Below are 21,849 nucleotides of genomic sequence, written 5' to 3'. Positions count from 1 at the left end.
CAATCCTTCTGCCACAGTCTTCCAAGCTGCTGGGATTATAGGCGTGTGCCATTGTGCCCCTCTCCTTGTTTATTCTCTCTAACCAATTCTGACTTATACCTACCCTGATTATTCTGATCTTGATTTACAAGCTTCTTTATGCCTTAACCCACTGTCAAAGCCAACTCTTAATATCCACTCCATTAATTTAGAGAGCTGAGCCCTGACCTAAATGTATATTATAGAATTGGATTATCAAACTACTTAATTTGAGTTTGTGTATGTGTTTCCATTATTGCAATAAAACACCAGAGATAATCAATTTCAAAAGAGGAAGGGTTTATTTTTTCTCTTGATTTTGGAGGTTTTAGTCCACGGCCAGTTGGTCCCATTGCTTTTAGGACTGTGGTGAGGCTGCACCTCTTCAGGGGAGCATGCAGCAGCTCACCTCATGGTATCTGGGAAACAGAGAGAGACAGGAAGGTGCTGGGACATCCCCATACAGGCATGTCCCCAGTGACCTAACTTCCTGACTAGGTTCTGCCTCCCTAAAGTTCTACAACCTCTCAATAGCACCACAGGCTGGTAATGAAGCTACACATGTCCCTTTGGGGGATGATTCAAGATCCAAGACCAAAACCCTAGCAGAGCGTGTTTGTTGAAAGCTTTTAGTTCTGACTTGAGTTTTATTCTATAAACATGAAAAAAAAAATTCTATTAGAAACATTCAAGGAAACAATATTCCTTTCCACATTAAATTATAAGTGACAGACCCATAAACTATCACAGATTAGCTTCAACTGGAAACTCATTGAAACTGTGTGGCAATTTCAGAAGAGGTGAGCATGGTAGCTCGTGTTGTTTCCAGCAACATACTTAAATAGCTCTTCCCTCTTGTTATAACCTAGAGTTGATTAGCAGAGTGGGGAGGCCATATCAGTTCCCCCCCCCCCCAATACTAATGCTGCACTATTAATCACCACAAATTCTCACTGACATCCAATGATAAGCATTTCTTCTTAGCCTCATAGGGTCTGCAGGTTTATAGGCTATGCTGTGAAGGTAGCAGCTACCTGGGACAGACACCTTCTTCTCCTGGTAGTGGACAGAAGCTCCTAGCAGGACAAGTGGAAACACTCAATACCTGTTAAGGCTGAGACGCTGATCTGGCACACTGTCACTTCCCCCATTTTATTGGCCCAAGCAAGAAAACACAGTCAAAACCGAAGGAAGGAGTCAGTAAACGAACTATGCCCAGCAAGTTCTCCACAGCAAGAAAGAACTAGGGCGGACAATTTCATCTACCACAGAGGGGTTGTTCTTTCCAGAAATAAACATCCTCAGACACATACCAGGTCATGTTTTCTATGGTTTATTGATATTTAGTGCTTAATCTGAATTGCTTGGTTGTGCTTCTTGATTCATCTGAGACTGAGAGGTTTCCAAGATACCTTTTAATATGTTTACTTGAAATTTTGATTCGGAGTTGCAAGTCCTTTTCAAAGATATCTCCAATAACAGTTTTGGAAACTGGATCTTCTTTCTGTGCCTTCTGGGTATCTATTAACATCCTACACTTATTTCAGCCCAGAGGTGCTGAAGAGCGAGCCTTATGGGGAGAAGGCTGACGTCTGGGCGGCAGGCTGCATCCTGTATCAGATGGCCACCCTGAGTCCTCCCTTCTGCAGCACCAACATGCTCTCCTTGGCTACAAAAGTAAGGAAAGTTGGAAGACAAAAGGTCTCGTGTTGCTAACAAGGCCATTCATTTACTTCCTAACAGAAATTTTGTGTTAATTGAAAGCGACATTGCTTTATTAACTGCATGATCTGACTTATTTCTTCTCCTTTCTTCTAAATATAGGCCACATGCTATGACACATTCCCATATCCAACTGCATTTATTCATTCATCATAGAAATTTACAAAATATAAATATGTCAAGTTACTTTTGGTCTCTTATTATTATTTAATTTTTTTTTTGTAGTTATAGATGGACACCATGCCTTTATTTGTTTATTTTTATATGGTGCTAAGGATGGAACCCAGTACCTCACATGTGCTAGGCCAGTGCTCTGCCACTGAGCTACAGCCCCAGCCCCTGGTCTCTTATTTTTTAACTTCAGTTTGGACTGCCCACAACCCAGCATATGGTATTACCCCATGCATCTTTTTAATATGAATATAAGGTTAACTATAGCCCAGCATGGGGAATATAATTCAGTGTTCTAGAACTGTTTAATTGATGTTGAGTTTTTTATTTGGTTGGGATGTTTTTATCTCTGATTAAATTTTGGGCATGCACTTCATGTTGTGGCTAAGGATCATTGCTCTGAGATGCCAACGGCCCCATCACATCTACCACTGCAGTCTGTTTGTTTTGCAGATAGTGGAGGCGGTATATGAACCAGTGCCAGAAGGCATCTACTCTGAGAAGGTGACAGATACCATCAGCAGGTAATTAATCTTACAACTTCCAACATATAGGGACCATCAAGAAGTACCTCACATCTATAAACATTCACTATTTAGGTGGAGGGGAAGGGTCCCCCCCTAATCCAAACCTGGAAAGATGTTGTGTATCACCAGTAGTAGTGAACTTCTGGAAGCCATTGGAATATCCAAGAGGACATAGTAGAAAATATCAGGCAAACACTAGAATGATTATTTGGAAGGCTTCTTATCAACTTGTAAAACACATGTGACATGAAACTAAGTGAAGAAAATAGGATATGAAACTGGAAGTATGACAAGAATCATAAAAGTCTGCACAAATATGGAAAAAAGCCAGGAGGAGAACACAGAAAACTGAAGAAGGTCGTGTCTGAGGATAAAATTGTAGATACCTTTTCATGTCTAATTCTTAAATTGGCAATATTATCCTTTATAGTAAGTTGTCAAGGAAAATCAGAAGCTCTGGCTGTCAAAATAGAAGGAAAGTAATGAAAGTCATTATCTCCATGCATTCGCAAAGTTCTGACCAGTCCCTCCTGGCCCCATGAGGCTGTCCCCACTGATCTCTCACCTGGCCCCTTCTGCTCTTTCTCCTGCTCCCTAGGCTCCAGCTATCTCCTCCTACTCCTTTGTCCTTGCTTTTACTTTATTTCTAAACTCTTCCCTCAGATGTATGCATGATATAGGCCCTCACTGCACTTGGCTCTCTACTGGAACCCACTCTGCCCACCCCACTGCCTCTCAGTGCTCTCTAGCCCCCTTGCCTGCTTCATAAAACTCAGCACCACCACCCCTGAAATATACACACACATAAACCCTTGTTTGTTGATTGTCTGTCTCTTCCCCACCACAAAGGAAACTCCAGAGCAAGAACTCTGTCATCTTGCTTCTTACTAGTTTAGTCTGCAGAACAGTGCTTGGCACAGAGTAGACCCTGGATGTTTGATAGAATCACTTTGGTTTGGCTGATTGCTATTTCCAGACCATCTTAGGTAGTCGAGTCAGCCCAGTGTGATTTCTGTGCTCCATTGAGCTGTACCAGATCCTCATTTTGGACTGTAGAAATCCTAGAGTCAGCCCAAAGGGAATCTTTTCCATCCCATTCCCAAGTGTTTTAAACCTTGCTTTGGCTTCTGTCTCTGATGGACCATAACGGTCATGTTACTAAGGCTAGTCTGCTTTCCCTTGGCTTCTCCTCTCTGGTCCATGTTTTCTACTAATAATTACCCCTACTCTATTTTAGGATTATTTCTTGAACCTTTCTTGTTTGGCATAATGCTGACCTACAGTCTTACGAGTCTCAGGCTGTGGAGCCAGGCCTAGCAGGGGCAGAGCGCTTGCTATGAATTGCAGATGGTGGCCAAGGGGTTTCTGCATCTGTGTTTCCTCATCTAGTAAAATGGTGATTGTAATGTAATAGTACCAACCTCATTAGGTCCATGTGACAATTACGCAAAGTAACATATGCAAACCACTTGGCATAGGGTTGAGGAAATGGCAAATACTTGCACAATTTTGGCAGTTATCACTGTTAATGTTATGGGAAACGGGCTGGAAGCTCTTCCTAAATCATCTGAGTTTCACATATTCTCAGTCATGCCTTGTTGCCAATGAATCCAGACAATTTATTTCTATGATTCATGCCTCTTCTCTGTTATTTGTTTTTGGAAAGTACCTTATATATTGAAAAAGTCTCTAGAGATGGCAAGATGAAGATACCATATTTGCTCATTTAATTTCTCCTTTTCATGGGTAGTTGAGTGCCATAGAGGGAAGGGGAGAGATACCAGAGAAAAAGGTACAGAGGCAGCAGTCTGACTTTGTGCAACTGAGCTGCAGGACTGTCAGTCCCTTTTAACAGGTTCCCTGGCCATCAACACACTTTTTAGGATCAATAGACCAATGGGGGTGTGGGGGGGAGGCTGAGGGGAGTCAGATAGCAACATTACAGTGCAAAAATTTAGAGCATCACTAGGTTCTAGACTGCATTGGCTTCTAAACCCTCTTCTGCCACTCATTTTAACTCGTCTGAGCTTCATTTTCTTGTCTGTGCTAGCAATATTAACTACCGCGTGGGCTTTGTTCTGAAGCTTAACTAAGATAATGCTGCTGACACACTTTGCATGTTGTAAAACCTCTATAAAGTTAGATAGTGTTATTAATAACATTATTATGTGAAATGACAACTGAAATAGGATACTACCATGAAAGTATATGATATTATTTGCAGAATTAAGTATAAAAAACAAATTATAAATGTGATGAAGGGCAGTAAAGGGGGCCATGAAAGATGGTAGAAGGACCTGGCTTACTTAGTACGAGGAGTTAGAGACTGTTTTTCTGAAGAAGGGTCATGTAACCTGAAACCTGAATAACCCATAATTCTCAAATGGTGAACAGGGGCAGAGAAAGCATTTCCTAGACCAGCATCTGTGAAAGCTGCACTGGTTCATTTGAGGAATGGGAAGAAAGTGGAGATGGAGCATCTTAAGTAAGGAAGAAGGAGCCAGAAAATGATTTGGGGCAGGGAGGGCAACAAGGGCCAGAGGCTGTAGGTGCTGTGGACTGTGTTGTGGGTTCTGGATCTTTAACTGGATCACTGCAGGAAGGACTGACGGGTCATCAGCAGACTGATGCATAGTGAAATGTTTTATTTAGCAAAGACCATGCTGGGAGCAGAGGGAGGGCATGAGACTGGAAGAGATCACACTTGATGGTGACTGATAGAGTGGTGGTGAAGAGGAGAGAGGTGGGATTGTTACCACCCTCGGGTGGATGTTGTCTGCATATTTGGGGGTGCGATCCTAAGAAGATTCAAAATACTTTGATTAAGCGGGAAAGTGGAATGATTTTGAAAATACAAGAAGAATGGGCTTTATTCCATAGAGCTTCAGAATAAGGAGCAAAGACCTAAAGGGGGTAAAAATTACAAGCAGGATAAGGTCAGCTCACCATGACAAAGTGTAGGCCAGAATTAGAGGCATGCACAGTACAGGAGGCCACTGGTGGGTTGTGAGCTCACTGTCACCAGAGGGTGGATGGTCACCTATTAGGGGATTCCAGATGAAATGTTTTTGAAGGTGCTTTCCATTTAAAATACTAAGCTGCCATAATAAGTTAGAACTGACAGTTTAATTTTGCAGCTGACTGTAAATTAAGATCGCAGGGTGCATTCTGTAACAGACTTTATTTTCATTTCAAGCTATTCAAGACTCCTCATTATCTGGGTTCACAATTGCAAAGTTTTATCTTTAGGAAATTTGACATAAAACCAAAATCAGTTGTGAGTTACATGCGATTGCATGTTTAATTTGCTTTGGATTTTTAGTATTTAAAAGTTAAGTTCCAAAAGAATTAGGGAACACATTCAAATTTCCTATTTTCTTAGCCTCCTGTTTTCTTCAAGGAACAATGCAAGGGACATATGCAATTAAAATCTCAGCAAATTATTAGGTTCAGAGCCAATCACTGCAGCTTGACAGAGGCTTCGAAGAGAGGGGAAAGTTTACTGTAATCATTCTTAAACTGTTCATTGCTTCCAGTCACGTCTATCTTCTTTCTTCCACTTTACTATCATCTCATTCTTGTCAAGTAGAGCTCACACAATTTGCATCTCTAATGTGCAGGATCTTTCCTTTTTCCTGTTTGTTTATGTGGCATATAAGCACATTTTGTTAAGGAAACTTTTCTTTTCTAGCAAGCTTTTAAAGTAAGAGAATAACTTAGCAGCTCTGGAGTTTGGGGTAGAAAATAAATATATCTTGTTGCTCTGCCCAGTACCAGCATGACTATTTTTACCTTCCAGTACACTCTTAGGAGAGTATTGTCTGTTTTCTTTTTTAAAAGGAAGAACATTTCCTTTTATGCACAAAATATTCCAATTGCCTTATTTTTCTCTCTCTGTGCCTGGTTGCATAAGCTGTCTGGCGCTTTGTTTCAGAGGCAGTCATAATGACTAAAGAAGCTAATGCTAGCCGTGAGCTCTAAAGACAAGTGGATCTTAGAGCAAGTGGATCTTTACATTTTTTACCCCACCTTCAACTCTGTTTCATAAAACATGAAATGAATACAATTGAACATTGTATTCCTCTCACTTTTTTTTTTCCCCATCTCATCTCTCAGAGTTTTGTGGGGACAAAGTGGGTGGGGAGAGGGGAACATCCCATATTTTTTCCAGAACAAGACGATGCTTATCTGAAAATCATTGGAGCATCCTACAGGCTGAGGACATTCTATCAATCTCCAGTGTGTGTTATGACTTTGACTCACTCAGTGGAAATTCTCTGAAATAACCGAAGCTGGGAGTTATTTCAGAGCAATGAGGCTAGACTGAAACTTCTGATTGGAGATGTTCCTGGGAGGCCACAAGGCTGTGGCCAATCCATTTGGGCTATGGATAGGTCAGTTCTTTAGATGTTGGTGCTGAGTTTGCTTCATTCATTCACTCATTGCTGGATAGCTGTCAGGGCCCAGATTCCATTTCACATGCTGAGAAGATCATAGTGGAAACACCTCTTGCCCCTCAAGAAGTTCCCCCTCCAGCGGTGAATCAGGCCATTGCAAGACGATAATCACGATAGTTTTAAGTACTTCACATGCACACAGTGCATTGAGAATACATAAAAGAGGAACGGTAAGTCTTTCTGAAAGCAGTCCAAATAGTCTTCCTAATGGAGACTTGAAAATGGGGATTTGGGCAGGAAGATAAGGGATGGTATCTGGCAAAGCTCAGGGTACTATCAAGAAGAAAAATCAAGCAGATGGTCTAAAATAAGCAAAGAAATATGTGGCATAGGAGAGCCCTGGACTGTTTGGAAAAGTGCAGGTAGGAGCATTTGATGTGTTGCTGGGAGATGAGAAAGACAGGAGGGAGGTAAGTACCAGATCAACTGGGACCTTACATGGCATTCTGGGAATTTTAATTTTATCTTACTGGACTTGGAAGCTATTGAGGAATTTTCAATCTGACCCAGGCCCTTCGTACTAATTATGATGCTAAACTGCATCTCCCTGCTGGTACCTTTTCTAATGAGGCCAAATATAGGGTGGGGAGGAGCCTTGGGAGAGGAGGAGATAGCTAAATGCCAGGAGAGGGAGGTAATTTCTCTTCCCATTTACCATAATATTTTAAAATAACTACATGATTTCTGAAACAAACTTATGCTGCTTTTTGTTAAAAAAAAAAACTCAGCTAACAATTTACCTGCTAATGTCATCTTGAATTATTTTAAGTATTTGCAATCTGAAAATTTATAATATTTGTGCTAACAAAAGGTCTAGATGCAGGGTTGGTTTTTTTTTTTTTTTTCTCACAAGGTAGTCAAATAACACTAGGGCAACCTAGAATTTTAGCAGCTTTAATCTTTTTGGCTAATTAAGCGAAAGTAGATGAAGAATCTGATTTAATTAAAAGGCAAATTTCAACAACTTAGCTTCTTTTGTGATTATGAGCAAAAGCAAGAAACTTTACAAATATGTCATCATAGCACAGCACAGAATTGGCTTTATGTGCCTGTGACTAGTGCAAGCCCCTGTGCTCAAATGGTCCTGAGTTTGATGTTTAAGACTTTGTATATAAGGTCCTGAAATTCTTTTTTTTTAAATTTATATATGACAGTGGAATGCATTACAATTATTACACATATAGAGCACAATTTTTCATATCTCTGGTTGTATACATAGTATATTCACACCAATTTGTGTCTTCACACCTGTACTTTGGATAATAATGACCATCACATCCCACCATCATTAATAACCCCATGCATGTCAGGATGGAGCAAGTGCCCTGCTGCATCTTGGGAAGCAAAGAAGAGGCCTCTCCTGACTAGGCTGGCAGCATCGTGGCACACTTGGTGGACAACTCAGGGGGAGCCTCTTCCCACCCCTGGTCTGTGTTCCAGGTGCATCCCACCTGCATAGAGATTGTAATCTCTTGGGGGTCACTCATCTAACATCAGTTGGGATGCTGAACTGTAAGAAGGGCAGTTTGACTTCTCCAGTTCCTACTGGAGCACCCATTTGCAGGGGACACCCACAGACTATGTCGCTGGCCCTATTCCCACAGTCTCTTGCCTATATTTGTACATAACAAATGCACAGAGTGAACTTTGTTAAATATGAATTCAGCAGATGTGCAGAGTGCCTGTTATAACCATAGTGCGAGCCCACTGCCTTAGAATTGAAAAAGCATGAACACAGATCAGAAAATGATAGTGTCTTAGAAACTGATTAAAACTCTTATGTGGTTTAGTCATGATTAATAAACTCAATAAGAGAGAATCATTGGCAAATTATCATTTTGAGTCTCATTTTGACTTCTGTTGTGAAGAATATTTGTGGACTGATGGAGAAAGCAGTGCAGGCAAAAGATAGATTGAGTGAGGATGTGTTGCTAAGTCATATACTGATGTGAAAGTTAAATATTTTCCTCAAAATTCAAGTTAAATTTGATTGAAAAGTATGCATGATTCAGTGCAATTAGAGAATTTGAATTAAAAAATAGATAACATTCTATTGTAGATACCGGAAGTAATTGAATGATCTTGGTATTTGGTTTCTGTAACATGAACAATACTCCCTTTACTGTACTGAGCGATATACTTCCAAAATCATAGGAAATATTAGCATGCAATGTGTCAAATTAGTTACTTTAAATTACTTTTGTTAAAGACAAATAAAATTGAAGATGATGGTTTGGAGATGCACTATGGCAGACTGTCTATAACTGCTCATCCAAAACTTCAATCATCACGATTTCCCTGAAATTCTATCTCCTATCATAAACAAAATGCAAAATATAAACTTCATATCCTTGTCAGCATGATTCAGTGAAATCAAACCAATCCTCCACAGTCGAATCAACTTAAACACTCCCAGTTGCTTTAAAAAGAATGACATGTAACAGCCAGTCACAAAAAAAGGTCCAGATACTTCCCCATTTATCTTCTACAGACTATGCTGCCAGGCAAGCCTCTCCTTCTCAGTTCAGACCTCCTGGTTTGGGGGACTGCTCTTTTGTGTGCCCAGTGAAGTTCCATAATTTACAAAGTTGATCCAGTTTTATTTTGACCCGATTATAGACATCTTCAACCTCTAAGTAACTGGATTATATTTTATATTTATGACTTTGTGTTTTGTAAGACTGAATCATCAAAGTGTGTTAATAATGACAACATTCATCTGGAAAAGACCAATAAGTTGTGACCCAACACCCCCCCTCCCCCCACCCCCCGCCAAAACTGTCCTTCCTTTTGGTGCATCAAAGGTGATCATCAGGGACTGTGTATTGGGGTCCCTCTTTGTTCTACTGACCAGTGAACTGAGAGTAACTTCAGAAGGCAGTTGACCCACACAGGAGATGATGAGCCCCTCTGCCTATGCTGAAGCCTAAGGAACAGCTTCACACCCAACCTATTGCCCTTGCCTACCTACCTACATGCAAAGAAATAGTCCTGCCTCCCTCTCTCTCCACGGCTCTCTAAATACCCTTTGGGAAGTGTTGGATTCAAAGTTATGTTTGATTCCTATCTTATCCGGGTTTTCTTGGGTGCAGATACCATGGTGGACTCTGTAGCATAGTTTAATCTTGACCTTCCACATCCCAGGTCTGATCCTGACATTCATTCAGTGTTGTAATTGGTTCATCCCTTCTCTCAGGTGCCTGACTCCTGATGCAGAAGTCCGTCCCGACATTGTAGAAGTCAGTTCGATGATATCAGATGTCATGATGAAGTATTTAGACAACTTATCGACATCCCAGCTGGCCTTGGAGAAGAAACTGGAACGGGAACGGAGGCGCACGCAGAGATATTTTATGGAAGCCAACAGGAACGCCGTCACATGTCACCATGAGCTGGCTCTGCTATCTCACGTGAGTGCTCGTCTCTCGATCTACTAGACTGTCTAAAGATGTTCTGGCTTGTTTTGAGGAAAATCCAAAGTTAGGGAAAATATTTGTTACATGAAATATTTCAGTATTATGTAGTTACAGATTATATCCCTTTTATATTTTAAAGATATAAATAACTCAATATGACTGGCCTTCCAAAACAACTGATCCATACTTCATTTTAGTTTTTTACAAAATCAGAGGTGTCAAAAACTTCTCCCAGCAATTCTTCAAGTTTAAGTTATGGTCTTTGTGGAAACAGCTGTGGATGCTTATATTTAATTTCTTCAGCAATCTCTACCTTTGGGAACATGTATGAAATGGGAGTTCGTTCAGAGATGGAAATAACATTTGCCTTTAAAATTTTTTTACTGCTCTCTCTGTCATTGCTGCCATTGCTCTTTGTAGTAATGAAAAAGTTACAATGCTTCAAATCAGAATGTATTTTTAAATTTTTGCTAGTAACCTGTGGATTATTTTGATATTTACCATGTTTCTGAACATGGCTTGAAGAAACGCTGCTAAAGCTGTGGATTTCCATATGTACCAGCAGGGGTCTCAGTCATGCTCTTGTTGCTGCCTTCTTTTCTCATCTTTGTGCCTTTGTTTTAACCTTGACCCACCATCCATGGTTTGCTTGTGCTCTGGGTCTCCCCCAGCAGGGACCATGGAAGGGATCCTTCGGATCAAGTGTTCTTTTCCTCTGTCCAAGGAAGAAGGATCATAAAACTAATTCTTGGTCAAGGTACCTGGTCATTAAATTCCTTCCCAGGACCAGAAGACTTGTCGTACTTCAGCTGGTAAAATTTTATAAGAAGTTGAGCTCAAAGAAGAGACAGTTCTGACTTCTTGAATAACAGTAATTCCAGTGAATTTCTTTCTAAAAAGAAGGAGAGCACTACTGTTTCATGGGTTTCTCTTGAGGTGTTTGGATTCCAGAAATTGAAGATTCAATGTAGTTTTCTTTTGGAGGGAACTCGTACCTCTGTTGCTTTAAATGTTGAGCCACCTTAATGTAACTTCACAGAACAATCCATGATGATTTTAGAAGGCCTCAGCTCATGCTTAGGAGCACATAACTTGCAGTTATTGCTCTGAATTAACACAGTTAAATCTCATACACGGGGACTAAGAGCTTACTATGGTTTGTTATTTACTGCCTGACTCTAAAAGCTAGGCAACAATAAGAAATACATTCTTCTATGTGTGCCACGATGCTTTCCTAATAGTAGACTAGATTGCAAGAGAGTTAGCTATTTTTATATGTCTTAAGTATCTGGAGCCTTCTATTAAGTTCCACTCTGCAAAGCTACTTAAACCAACTTCCAGTGGGATGTGAAAGAGTCACTTAACATGAGGTTCGTGTGGCTGACACAGGGGTGGGTGGAGTTTAAAATCAAACAGTAAAAAAATCCTCTTATCTTGAGCAAAACACCTTGAGAAGGACCATTTCATATATTTCTTTATTTTCGGTTCTCAGTTATTTAAGAAAATGTCTTTGTTATGGAATTTTCAAACATGGAAGCAAAGCCCACTCAGCTTCAACCATTAGCTACTTGATGTGAATCTTAGGTCTTCTCTGTCCCCACGAACTTCTTACTCCCTGACTTTCCCAGATGATTTTGAAGCAAATCCAAGATACCATATTTTTTCATCCCTCAATATTTTGATTGATGAGAGACAGTTTTACAGTAGAAATTTAACTCTTGGACCGTGGCCAGGTAAGGCAAGGGGAAAGCTCTGGAGTCAAGGGAGGGGCTATGAGGTTCTTCAGGTTATATCCTCATCTGTGGATTAGGGGAAAATTCTACCTACTTTCTAGGGGTATTAGGATTAAGGAAATTACTGTGTTTGAATACACTATGCAGCTTCAAAAAGTGGCAAAAAATTTCAAGGTAGCATCAATTATGTAGAATGAGTAAAGCATATGCCAGAGGAATAGTTTATTGCTGTAAAAGTGAATGCTATCTTGTCCAAGTGGTCATTAACATTAAATGTGTTTGTCAATCATGCAGTTAATACACATTTATTGAGCATCTACTGTTAGCCAGCCTCACAGAGTACCTGCAGGGAGCACACTCAGCCTTTTTGGACCTTAAAGAGAAGCTTTACTTTAACACAGTTTTTTATTACTGCTTTAAAGAGTCATAAAATATCTTCTCCCCTTGTACTATTTTAAGTATGCTGACAATTTTTTCTTTCAAGATTAACCAGACATTAAATAAAAGGAAAAAAACAAAAACAAAAACAAAAGACAACTTGATTAAAGAACCAAGGAGGAAATATTGCTTTTCATCAAATGAAAGTATGCAGTTAATTGGCATTGTCCTCTGGGTACCAATTATTATTTTTAAAAACTTACTTTCACACCAGTGCTGGCAGAATTATGGGTACAAAGTGTTATATCTTTTTTCCTTAAGCAGTATTTTGATTGTTTCATTTCAAGTATAGTAGAATGTTCTCTCAGAGCTGTTAATGTCAAAAATGGAGTTACACAATGCAATGATGAATGGTAGTGAAAGGGAACGGAAATTAGTGGGCTCAGTGGAACTTTATGAATTCCCAGCACCAATAAGAGGGTCCATCTGTGAATTACTGAAATTTTACAAACCAGTGGGTAAGCAAACAATTGACAAGAACATTGAAGGCTCTAGTCTCATGGGTGAGTATGCTACTTACTCTCACATTTTAGCTTATTCTTAATTATGGCAATTTTCTTAATAGGCCAGTAAAGACAAGAACAAATACGTATTTCAAAAGGGCAGAGACATCTTCACTAATGATGTTCTCTCCTATGTGCTGCAGTTTACCCACTGAGAAAGGGAAGCAAGACTTTTTCCTTTTGAAGAACATTAGTTAACCTTTTAAATTTTTGTAATTCAAAATAAGAGATCATCTGTTGCAGGCTACCTAGGTTGGTTCCATAGTTTAGCTATTGTGAATCAAGCATCTGTAAACATTGATGTGACTGCATCACTGTAGTATGCTGATTTTAAGTATAAACCTAGGAGTGGGATGACTGGGTCAAATGGTGGTTCCACTCCAGGTTTTCTTAGGATGGAATATCACTCAGCCTTAAAGGAGAATGAAATTATGGCATTTTTCACTGATAAATGGATGGAACTGGAGAATATGATGCTAAGTGAAATAAGCCAATCCCAAAGAATGGAAGGCCAAATGTTTCTCTGATATGCAGATGCTAATTCACAATAAGGGCAACAGGGGACAGGGTGGGGGGAAGAATAGAGAATAGAAGAAGTATTTTAGATTAGACAGAGGGGAATGATGGGAGGGGAGGGGGCATGGGGATAGGAATGATAGTAGAATGAATCGGACATTATTGCCCTGTGTGCATATGTGATTACATGACCTGTGTAACTCATCATCATGTACAACCAGATGAATGAGAAGTTATACTCCATTAATGTACAATGTACCGTCATGTATAACTAATTTGAACAAATAAAAAACGAAAACGAAATAAGAGATCATAAGGAGAACACAGAGTTGAGAATGATAAGAATTAACCAAGAATAGAATAATTCTTGTCCAATAATTAAAAGGCCTCATAATGGAGAGGGCATGTGGCCAAACCATGACTCGTGTTTTGCCACTATGTGTTGAACACACACAATCCTTACCTTGGGTGTGTTATTCTACATGAGAGGAGAAAAAAAAATCAGTTACAGACATTTCTAAAGAGGATATTGCAAACAGAAGGATCAGCATCAGAAAAATTTGATCACAAAAAAACCTGGAGAATCATGAAAATTTTCATTCTGTCCCAGTTTTTGGGATTTGGGGGAGACAACTTTAAACGGATATTTGCAGGAGTAACAAATCATCTGTTTACACATATAAGTGGAGTTGAGTTAAATGTTCCAGGGAGACCGTGAGTAGAAATCATGAGCAGAGCATGTGTCTGCAGGGCCCGATCTGCAGGGCCTGCTTCTCTCCCTGTGGTTTATCTTCAACACCCCTGTTTTAAAGCCAAATGATGATTTTTTTTTTTTCACTAGTTTGGCAAGTTCACTGAGTTTAGAAAACTGCTTTTACATCCATAATCGACTATCAGGGAGTGACAGAGAAAAATGAAAAATGCTTGCTGTCTAAAATTAATAATGAAAGAACCAAGATTTGTTCAATGTCTTCTGAACGTAAATCATTATGCTCAGTATTATGAAGGTTATAAAAAATTACAAACAATGGTCCCAGTAATGAAGTGGCTTATAATATACTCGGGAAGACCAGACAGATGAACATATTTGGGAGGAAACTGCTAATGATTCCAGACAGTTTGGGTAGATAACAAATGAGGTATGTGGGGATACCACAGGGAGGCTCCCAGAGCAAACAGGGAAGACCGGGCCTTCGTCACTGGAAATGAAAGTCACTCCTGGATGGGAAAGAAAAATAAAAGTGCAGAAACTCCAGATATGCCACCCTGGCTCATTTAAGACCAGGGATTAAAGTGTTTTGGTGCTTTAATTGGTAATGAAAGGAACACCAGGAGACGTTAAGAGACTTGTCCAAGGTCATCGGCTCATTACTGACAACTCCAGGACTGAAACTTGGATTTGCTGATTTACAGTGCATCTTTTTATATTCATAGTTTGAAAAGTCTGGATTCTACATGGTAGAAGTTTGTGAATATCTTGTTGGGGAGTTTGGATGCAATCCTGTGGGTAGTGTGGACTAAATCCTTGAATGTCTTCAAAGTACCTAACAAACAAGTTGCCAAATTACAGGCTAATTCTTGTTGATGGTACATATGCCCTTCTTGATTTTTTTTTTTTCGTTTGATGATTTCCAGTAAACTCTCCATCCTTGTTTTTATCTTATCTATCTAAAAACTCTCATTTTTCTCTTCCAACCCAGGCCTCTTAATATGAGACATTCTGCTTTTCTTTTTTGCACTAGCCTTGATTAAGCTCCATAGTTTTTCATTTCATATGAATTTGGGCAAAATCAGTTGTGCAAAATGGGAACTTCATTTTCTGTAATCATATATCATTTTGGTTTGAACCACTGTTCCTGCTGATAGCAGGAAGATAAAGCCAGTATTAATTATATCAGACCAATGACATCAATCTCTTTTGGTTTAAAAGTTCCTTTCCTGTTCCAAAGTTTCTCTTTTCCATCTCCTCTTCACCAGATGGCAGCTGGGTGCAGGAAGAAGGGTGAGTGTCCCTCTGTCCATGGGAGGGGGGAGGGCTCAGTGTGCTGCCTTCCTCTCTTGGCCTCTGCTGCCCTTGGGTGGATTTGGAACACCGACCTGTGTACATGTTAAATGTTTATGGCAGCAGTAACTCAGGGTCTGTTTTCTCATCGTGGTTTAAACCCACTGAATGACCCAGGATGCCCCAACCCTCTCCCACCATGGGGTCACTATTCTTGTTCTTCTTTGAGGCCCTGTGGTGACCACCTTGGTAGATCCTTGCTTAAGCAGTCTATTCTCTGGCCCCAGTATGGTGGTGGCCTTCCAGCACCACATCCATTTCTGCAGTTGATGTGAGGAAAAAACAAGAATACTTTCATATGTCCTCATTTTTTCTTAACCTCCTATCAGATTTCCTCCTTGAGCTTCCAAAAAACTTTCCAGTTCCCACCCTCTCATAAACTGCTCCTCCATATTCACCCTGTCTTCTCTTGGGCCTTCCTCCCACCCCCATTCTGTCGCTGTTTGGGGATGGAACTCAGGGTCTTACATATGCTGGGCAAGCATTCCCTCTAAACTACATTCCAGTGCCCTCTCTTGGGTCTGTAAACCTCAGCGTTGTCTCAATGGAGGAAGAGCTCCGGGAGGAGAAATGTACAGAACTTCCTAAGCCTGCAAAGCCCACCAGCATGTGTTTCACGGCACAATTTCCACACCCATTCTCTGACTCTCCAGAGCTGCCTGTCTGATCCTGGGTACTAGGTCCTAATTTCAAACTGCTGTTTGCCTGCATGTCTAACAGGTGCTCACACTCGGCAGGTTCTACAGCAAATGGATTCTCTTCCCCTAACGGACTCCTGTTCTATCCCCGATTACCTTGGGATGTTAACTTCTTCAATTCATGCTCCCTCAAATACTACCTCCCTTTTTTGATCAAGTGCTACCAAGTCTATCTTTGAAATATCTGACATCTTCTTTTTTCAAACCTCTGGGGATTGAATTTGTTATTAGCCTCAGACATGCTAATAACAAATCCAAATTAACCTTTCAGTTCTCATTCTCATTATCTCACAGTAAATCATTTCTATGTCCAACATTCTTGCCTCTAGTCACTCCCTCCCCACTACTGTTGATACAGTCCGTTTGCCATCTCTGCACTGCCCACCAGGGCTCTTTAGGAAATGTACCTGTCAGGGGTGGTGGAGTTTCACTGTTGTTTATCCCTGTGACTTTGAATGCTGTGGTGTTTAAGGGGCAGTAGCCAATTATGCTAATATTATGCCATGTGCAGGACAGGCCTGAAGAAAACGTGCAAAGCAGCTCCAGTAGGAGATACATATTAATAGATATATTGCAAAGAACTGGCTTCCGTGATTGTCGGGGCTGGAGAGGCAACTCTAGAGATCCTTGGGGGAGGGCCAAGGGGAGGAGCAGCCTGGGAATCTAGGACACAGGTGGGATTTCTTCATCTCAGAGAACCCTCAGCTCTGCTTTAAAGACCTGCCAACGGATCGAATCAGTTCCACCCAGATTATCTAGGATTATCTCTCTCTGCCCTCCTCCACAGGTCTACCTAAATAATCTTTCAACAAAGCCAACCAAAACAAAATTGCACACCTGATTCTATCTTGGTAAATTATCCCATACTTGGGATGATGAATAAATCTTCACATAGTAAGTTCTAGAAAATTTTTCTAAGCTTTGGGAGAGTTAAAAAAAAAGATTTCTGTGATAACCTAATATTGTCAAGCAGTTGAAATATAGCGCATACAAGTGTGATTTTAAATTCCATCTACCCTAGAGAACAAAGCACTCACCAGCAAAGATTATTTTTTAAATCCATGAACTCTTCAGAAATTCAGTTCATTGTGGGATTCTTACTGCAGTTCTCTGGTGTTACCTGTCTTGTATTCTTAGCAAACTCTATGACAGGTATTTGATATCTTTCCTAAATTCTCAGATATCTTTATTGCTGACCACATAATTGAACAGATATGCAGACATCCCAATGCTCATTTTCTTAGTGCACATTTTTAAAAAACATTTATTTGTCTGAGTTGCTTTATTTTTTTATTATACCAGATGCCAATTGCAATTGCTGAGCACACTACCAAAGGCATGCGTCTGCAGTCCTCTGCTAAGAGATTAAATTAAGCCATGTAGAAAATGATGTGTTCTAAAAGGACAATATTTTTGTGAACATCTTTGTTTTTATTGTCTGGTTAATTGTTGACTGAATTTCCCCCAAGGCTGTGAAAATGCAACAAGTAATGACTCAGAGAAAGAAGTATCGGGAAAAATCATGACTTAGTTTGGGAATGTTGTATACTTGTTATGTTTTGAGAAGCTACAGCAGTGCCTGATAGGCTCCCACGCAGGGACACAACTCTGGTACCCCCTCTCCATCTTCCCTTTTTAAATTAACATGTAATTTATGTGTAGTAAAATGGAAAAATCTTTGAGTGTTTAGTTCAGTGGCTTTTGACCCATGCATAATCCTCACCCAAAACAAGATTCAGAACATTTATGTCACCTACAAAATTTCCTTACTTCTGCACAGTTCCTTACCTAGGACAAAGACTGTGATAGTTACATCCCCAGCCCTTTTTATCTTTTATTTTAAAGCAGGGCCTTGCTAAGTTGCTGAGTCTGGCCTCAAACTTGTGATCCTCCTGCCTTAGCCTCCCGAGTCACTGGGATTACAGGTGTGTACCACTGTGCCCACTCATGCCAGGCAAGTGCTCCAAGCCACGTTGCAAGCCAAGAAACAGTTTATTTTTTTATGATTCTAAAATAAAACATCTATAGGCTCCAGCTGATATTATGCTTTATATTTATTTCTGGCTTTTCTTCTCCTCTTATAAAACTAGCATTCTGGGCAATTTTTTTAAAATGCACTAGTTTTAATAAAATGGGCTCTTTATTCTTTCCCACACTGTCACAGTTAATTTGGACAAAATCAGTCTGTTACTGTGAGAATTGCTATTCAACTAAAAATGTATTATGATCTGCTGCACACATAAAAATTATATTATAATGAGCAAAACTGAGCTAAACATAATTGTGCCTATACCAGAACTGTGACAGGAAGTGTCTCATAACAGTGGTGATTTCCATATCAGTGATAATTCTATTGTCTGATTGCATTGTATTCTCCTTGCTGCCATATTGATGCACAGAATGTGTCCATCCATTCCTAGGAGATGCAGTTGCAAAAAAAAAAAAAAAAGAAAGAAAGAAAGAAAAAATAGTTAACTTCCTTTCTTTCTTATTCCTTGAAAAATCTTAAGTAATTTGAAAGTAAAAAAAGTAATAGCAGCCAAATTCTATCCCACAAAGTTGCTCCTTCCTTCCTTCCTTCCTTTCTTTCTTAACCTAAATCCCTTTATAAGCTTATGTACTTGTTAGAGGTATCTTATGAGCACATCTTCGTGGCCTCAATGTTTAGAGCAAAAGCATTCAATCATCCTCTGCCTTTGGCCAGTGTCTGCTGGGTTATAAGGGTATATTGTCGTTGCTAAAGTGGCCACCTAGAAGACAGATGAGCTTTACTACTTCTCAGAAGTACAGATGGGAAATAGGAAGGGAGAAGTCTTCTCCTACTCACAGGTGCATCACCAGATCATCCCTTCATCCCTTAAGGGTACTTCATAATGTAGGCTTCTGGGCAAGATCAAAAAGCATGAAAGTTACAAACACATTCATTTTATAAGGAACTTCACCTGCTTTTCTGGTCCTTTCCCTTTGATCTCAACTTGGGACTATTTACTGAATATTTGCTGTATTTAGGACATTGTACACAGAGCTAAGGATGTAGCTCAGTGGTAGAGTGCCTGCCTAGCATCTGATAGGTCCTGGGTTCAGTTCCTAGCATTACACACACACACACACACACACACACACACACACACACACACACACAAACATTATGCAAGATGCTGAGGGATTAAAAGGAAAGAAAATAAATGAAAACTTCCAGAAATCACATTAGGAAGAATGTGCCCACAGTGGCGTATGGCTTATAGCAAAGACAAATCTATATTGATTTTTCAAAGCAAGAGCTGCTACAAGATATTATTACAGACATATAGGTTTTTAAAACTGAAACAACTACACATTCTTACTATACTTTCTATGCTTATAAAGTCTAGAAAAGCACTTCCTTCAGATTGTAAATTCTACTTTATCAGAATTTATACAAATACCCAACTGTGCATGGATGCAATTTAAAAAATAAATACCTTTATTTATTTATTTATTTTTATGTGGTGCTAAGGATCAAACCCAGAGTCTTGCACGTGCTAGGCAAGCGCTCTACTGTTGAGCTACAACCCCAGCCCCCACGCATAGATGCAATTTTGGCAGTTGCAAGTGATGGCTGATTTACAGCCCAACTGATTCTTGGGTATTGGTGGCAAGTCTGGCCTTAAGTCTGGAATTGCCTGACTTACAGCTTCTCCTCACTCCTGAGTTGTGTGAAGAAAATTGACTTCCTCTGATTTCTTATACATGTGTATTCTTGAGAAAGAATTTTTTTTTTTTACTAAATTTTGGGTAGTTTTAGAAATATATGAATTCTTGCATCTAATTGCATTTGCACAATAAAGTTTTCTCAACTAAAAATTTCTCTCTCATCTTTTTTCAACATTGATAGCATTGACACACCTTGGGTGTTTAGTCCATAGAGGGTTGGAAAAGCCAATTATGATCTTTAGAATAGGGCAGGAGATAACTTATTTAGATTTAAGGAGGACCATAAGGAGAAGTGCTTAAATTGGGTGTTATTTCTAGATAAATTTTTAATGACTTCAGTTGAGAATAGAGGAATAAGAATTCTATGGATTGGGTTAGAAAAAGAGGTGGGCTTGGAAAAAACTGAACGAATTTCATGGTAAAGTTTTAGGCCTGAAGCTCCTGGGTTTGGTATCAAGAGCTAGGTATGGGCAGGACTGAAGCTAGCATTAGAAGCCCCTTACTCCCTTTAGGCACTGGAGACATTTCTACGCAGGACACATTCAGCTCTCTCAAAAGGGTCCAAAGCATTTCCCATCTCAGGTTCTAAGTTAGAGGACCAGGATGGATCCAAGAAGCAGGAGTGAAGAATTCTGAGTCATAAAACCCCACTTTGAATATTGGGAAGATGAGCCCTAGAAAATTGGGGTAAAAGTGCTCTTTTAGCTGCATATTAACTTCAGTGAAACAAAAAACTTGATGAAACTTTGAAGAATGAAACTGAAAAGATTTCAGTTTACAGAGATAGTAAACAGTAATTAAATAGACTGTTTACAACACACAAAATGGTTTTATATATTTTTTTTCTTTTTTCATTTTGAAAGCATTTATAGGTTTACTTCTGACTCCACTTACCCATAGGGTCTTTTCTTCATCTGCACATCATATCACCATGGAGGTCTTTGGATATTGGCCCCTTGAGGATGTGGGTGTCACTTTAATTATAGGAAAAAAGAATATATGAAATAAATAAATCGATAAACGCAAACTGGTGTGTCAGGTGGGCTTCATTCATCATTGGAACCTTTTAGCAAAGAAAGGGTGGTTGACTTGTTGCTAATCAATCTTTGATACAATTCATGAAAGAAATTCTCCCCCTTTCTATAACTGCAGACTTTTGCTATCTTCTCACACTCTCTAGCTGTTCACCTCTCCTCTTCCATGAATTTTCTTCCATCGTCCTTTTGGTCTCCGTGATCTATGCCTTCAGTTTATTGGCTCTGCTCAGCCCCACAGAAGTTTCTTCATGTTTTCTGCAGTCTCACACAGAGAATTATTTGGGTTAAGGAAAAAGGGGCAACTTTTCTCCTGAATCATATGTAGTTGCATCCCCAGGGTCTTTCCTTACAAAAATCAGCACTTCAAGCATTTGATGGCTTTAATCTTTCTTCTTTTATTTGAATTGAATCTTAGATGTACTTTTCATGGTGTCTAATAATCCACAATTGGATTGATGACCTGGGGGAGGTATCATAATGGAAATGCTCCCCCATACCTTTGGAGGATCCTAAAAGAGCTTGTGTCTAGTTCCAGAGGGTGAGGCAGGTGGGAACGTGGAGTCCTGAGTGGTTTGAGTGTCTTCTTCACTGCCTTTCTTCATCATTAAGGGGACTTCATCTCTCTCTCTCCCTGGTGTGGCTTTGTCTAATACCAGTTTTCCTTGCACTGCAATGGTGCTGAGAGACTTCCATTGCAAATATTTTAGAAAAAAAAAAAATTAGAGAAATTTTTGCTAAATTGGTACATGCTATATTCCTTAGAGGTGCAATTTTTTCCCCCAGCAGATTGTTTAGGTCTTAGTTACAGAGCACTCTTGCTATCTCGAGTCCTTTTTATCCAATGGTAGCTTGTAGACC

At 39.7% G+C, this 21,849-nt stretch overlaps 1 protein-coding gene across 8 annotated transcripts in view; it reads left to right on the top strand.

The window, feature by feature from the left end:
- Nek10 (NIMA related kinase 10) overlaps window positions 1-21,849 on the top strand; it is a 190,356-nt gene that overhangs the window by 116,274 nt on the left and 52,233 nt on the right. For 7 of the 8 annotated variants that reach the window (XM_076868661.1, XM_076868640.1, XM_076868651.1 and 4 more), the window contains 3 exons: window positions 1,566-1,695; window positions 2,365-2,435; window positions 10,092-10,305. In XM_076868661.1, the coding sequence (XP_076724776.1) occupies window positions 1,566-1,695; window positions 2,365-2,435; window positions 10,092-10,305 (415 nt within the window). The remainder of the gene's footprint in view (window positions 1-1,565; window positions 1,696-2,364; window positions 2,436-10,091; window positions 10,306-21,849) is intronic. The other variant, XM_076868669.1, reaches the window with a different exon arrangement.

Source organism: Callospermophilus lateralis, chromosome 1 (assembly GCF_048772815.1).
Source record: "Callospermophilus lateralis isolate mCalLat2 chromosome 1, mCalLat2.hap1, whole genome shotgun sequence".
In the NCBI taxonomy this organism is placed as follows: domain Eukaryota; kingdom Metazoa; phylum Chordata; class Mammalia; order Rodentia; family Sciuridae; genus Callospermophilus; species Callospermophilus lateralis.
The sequence above is the reverse complement of the archived record's forward strand: the minus strand, read 5'-3'. Positions and strand labels throughout refer to the sequence as shown.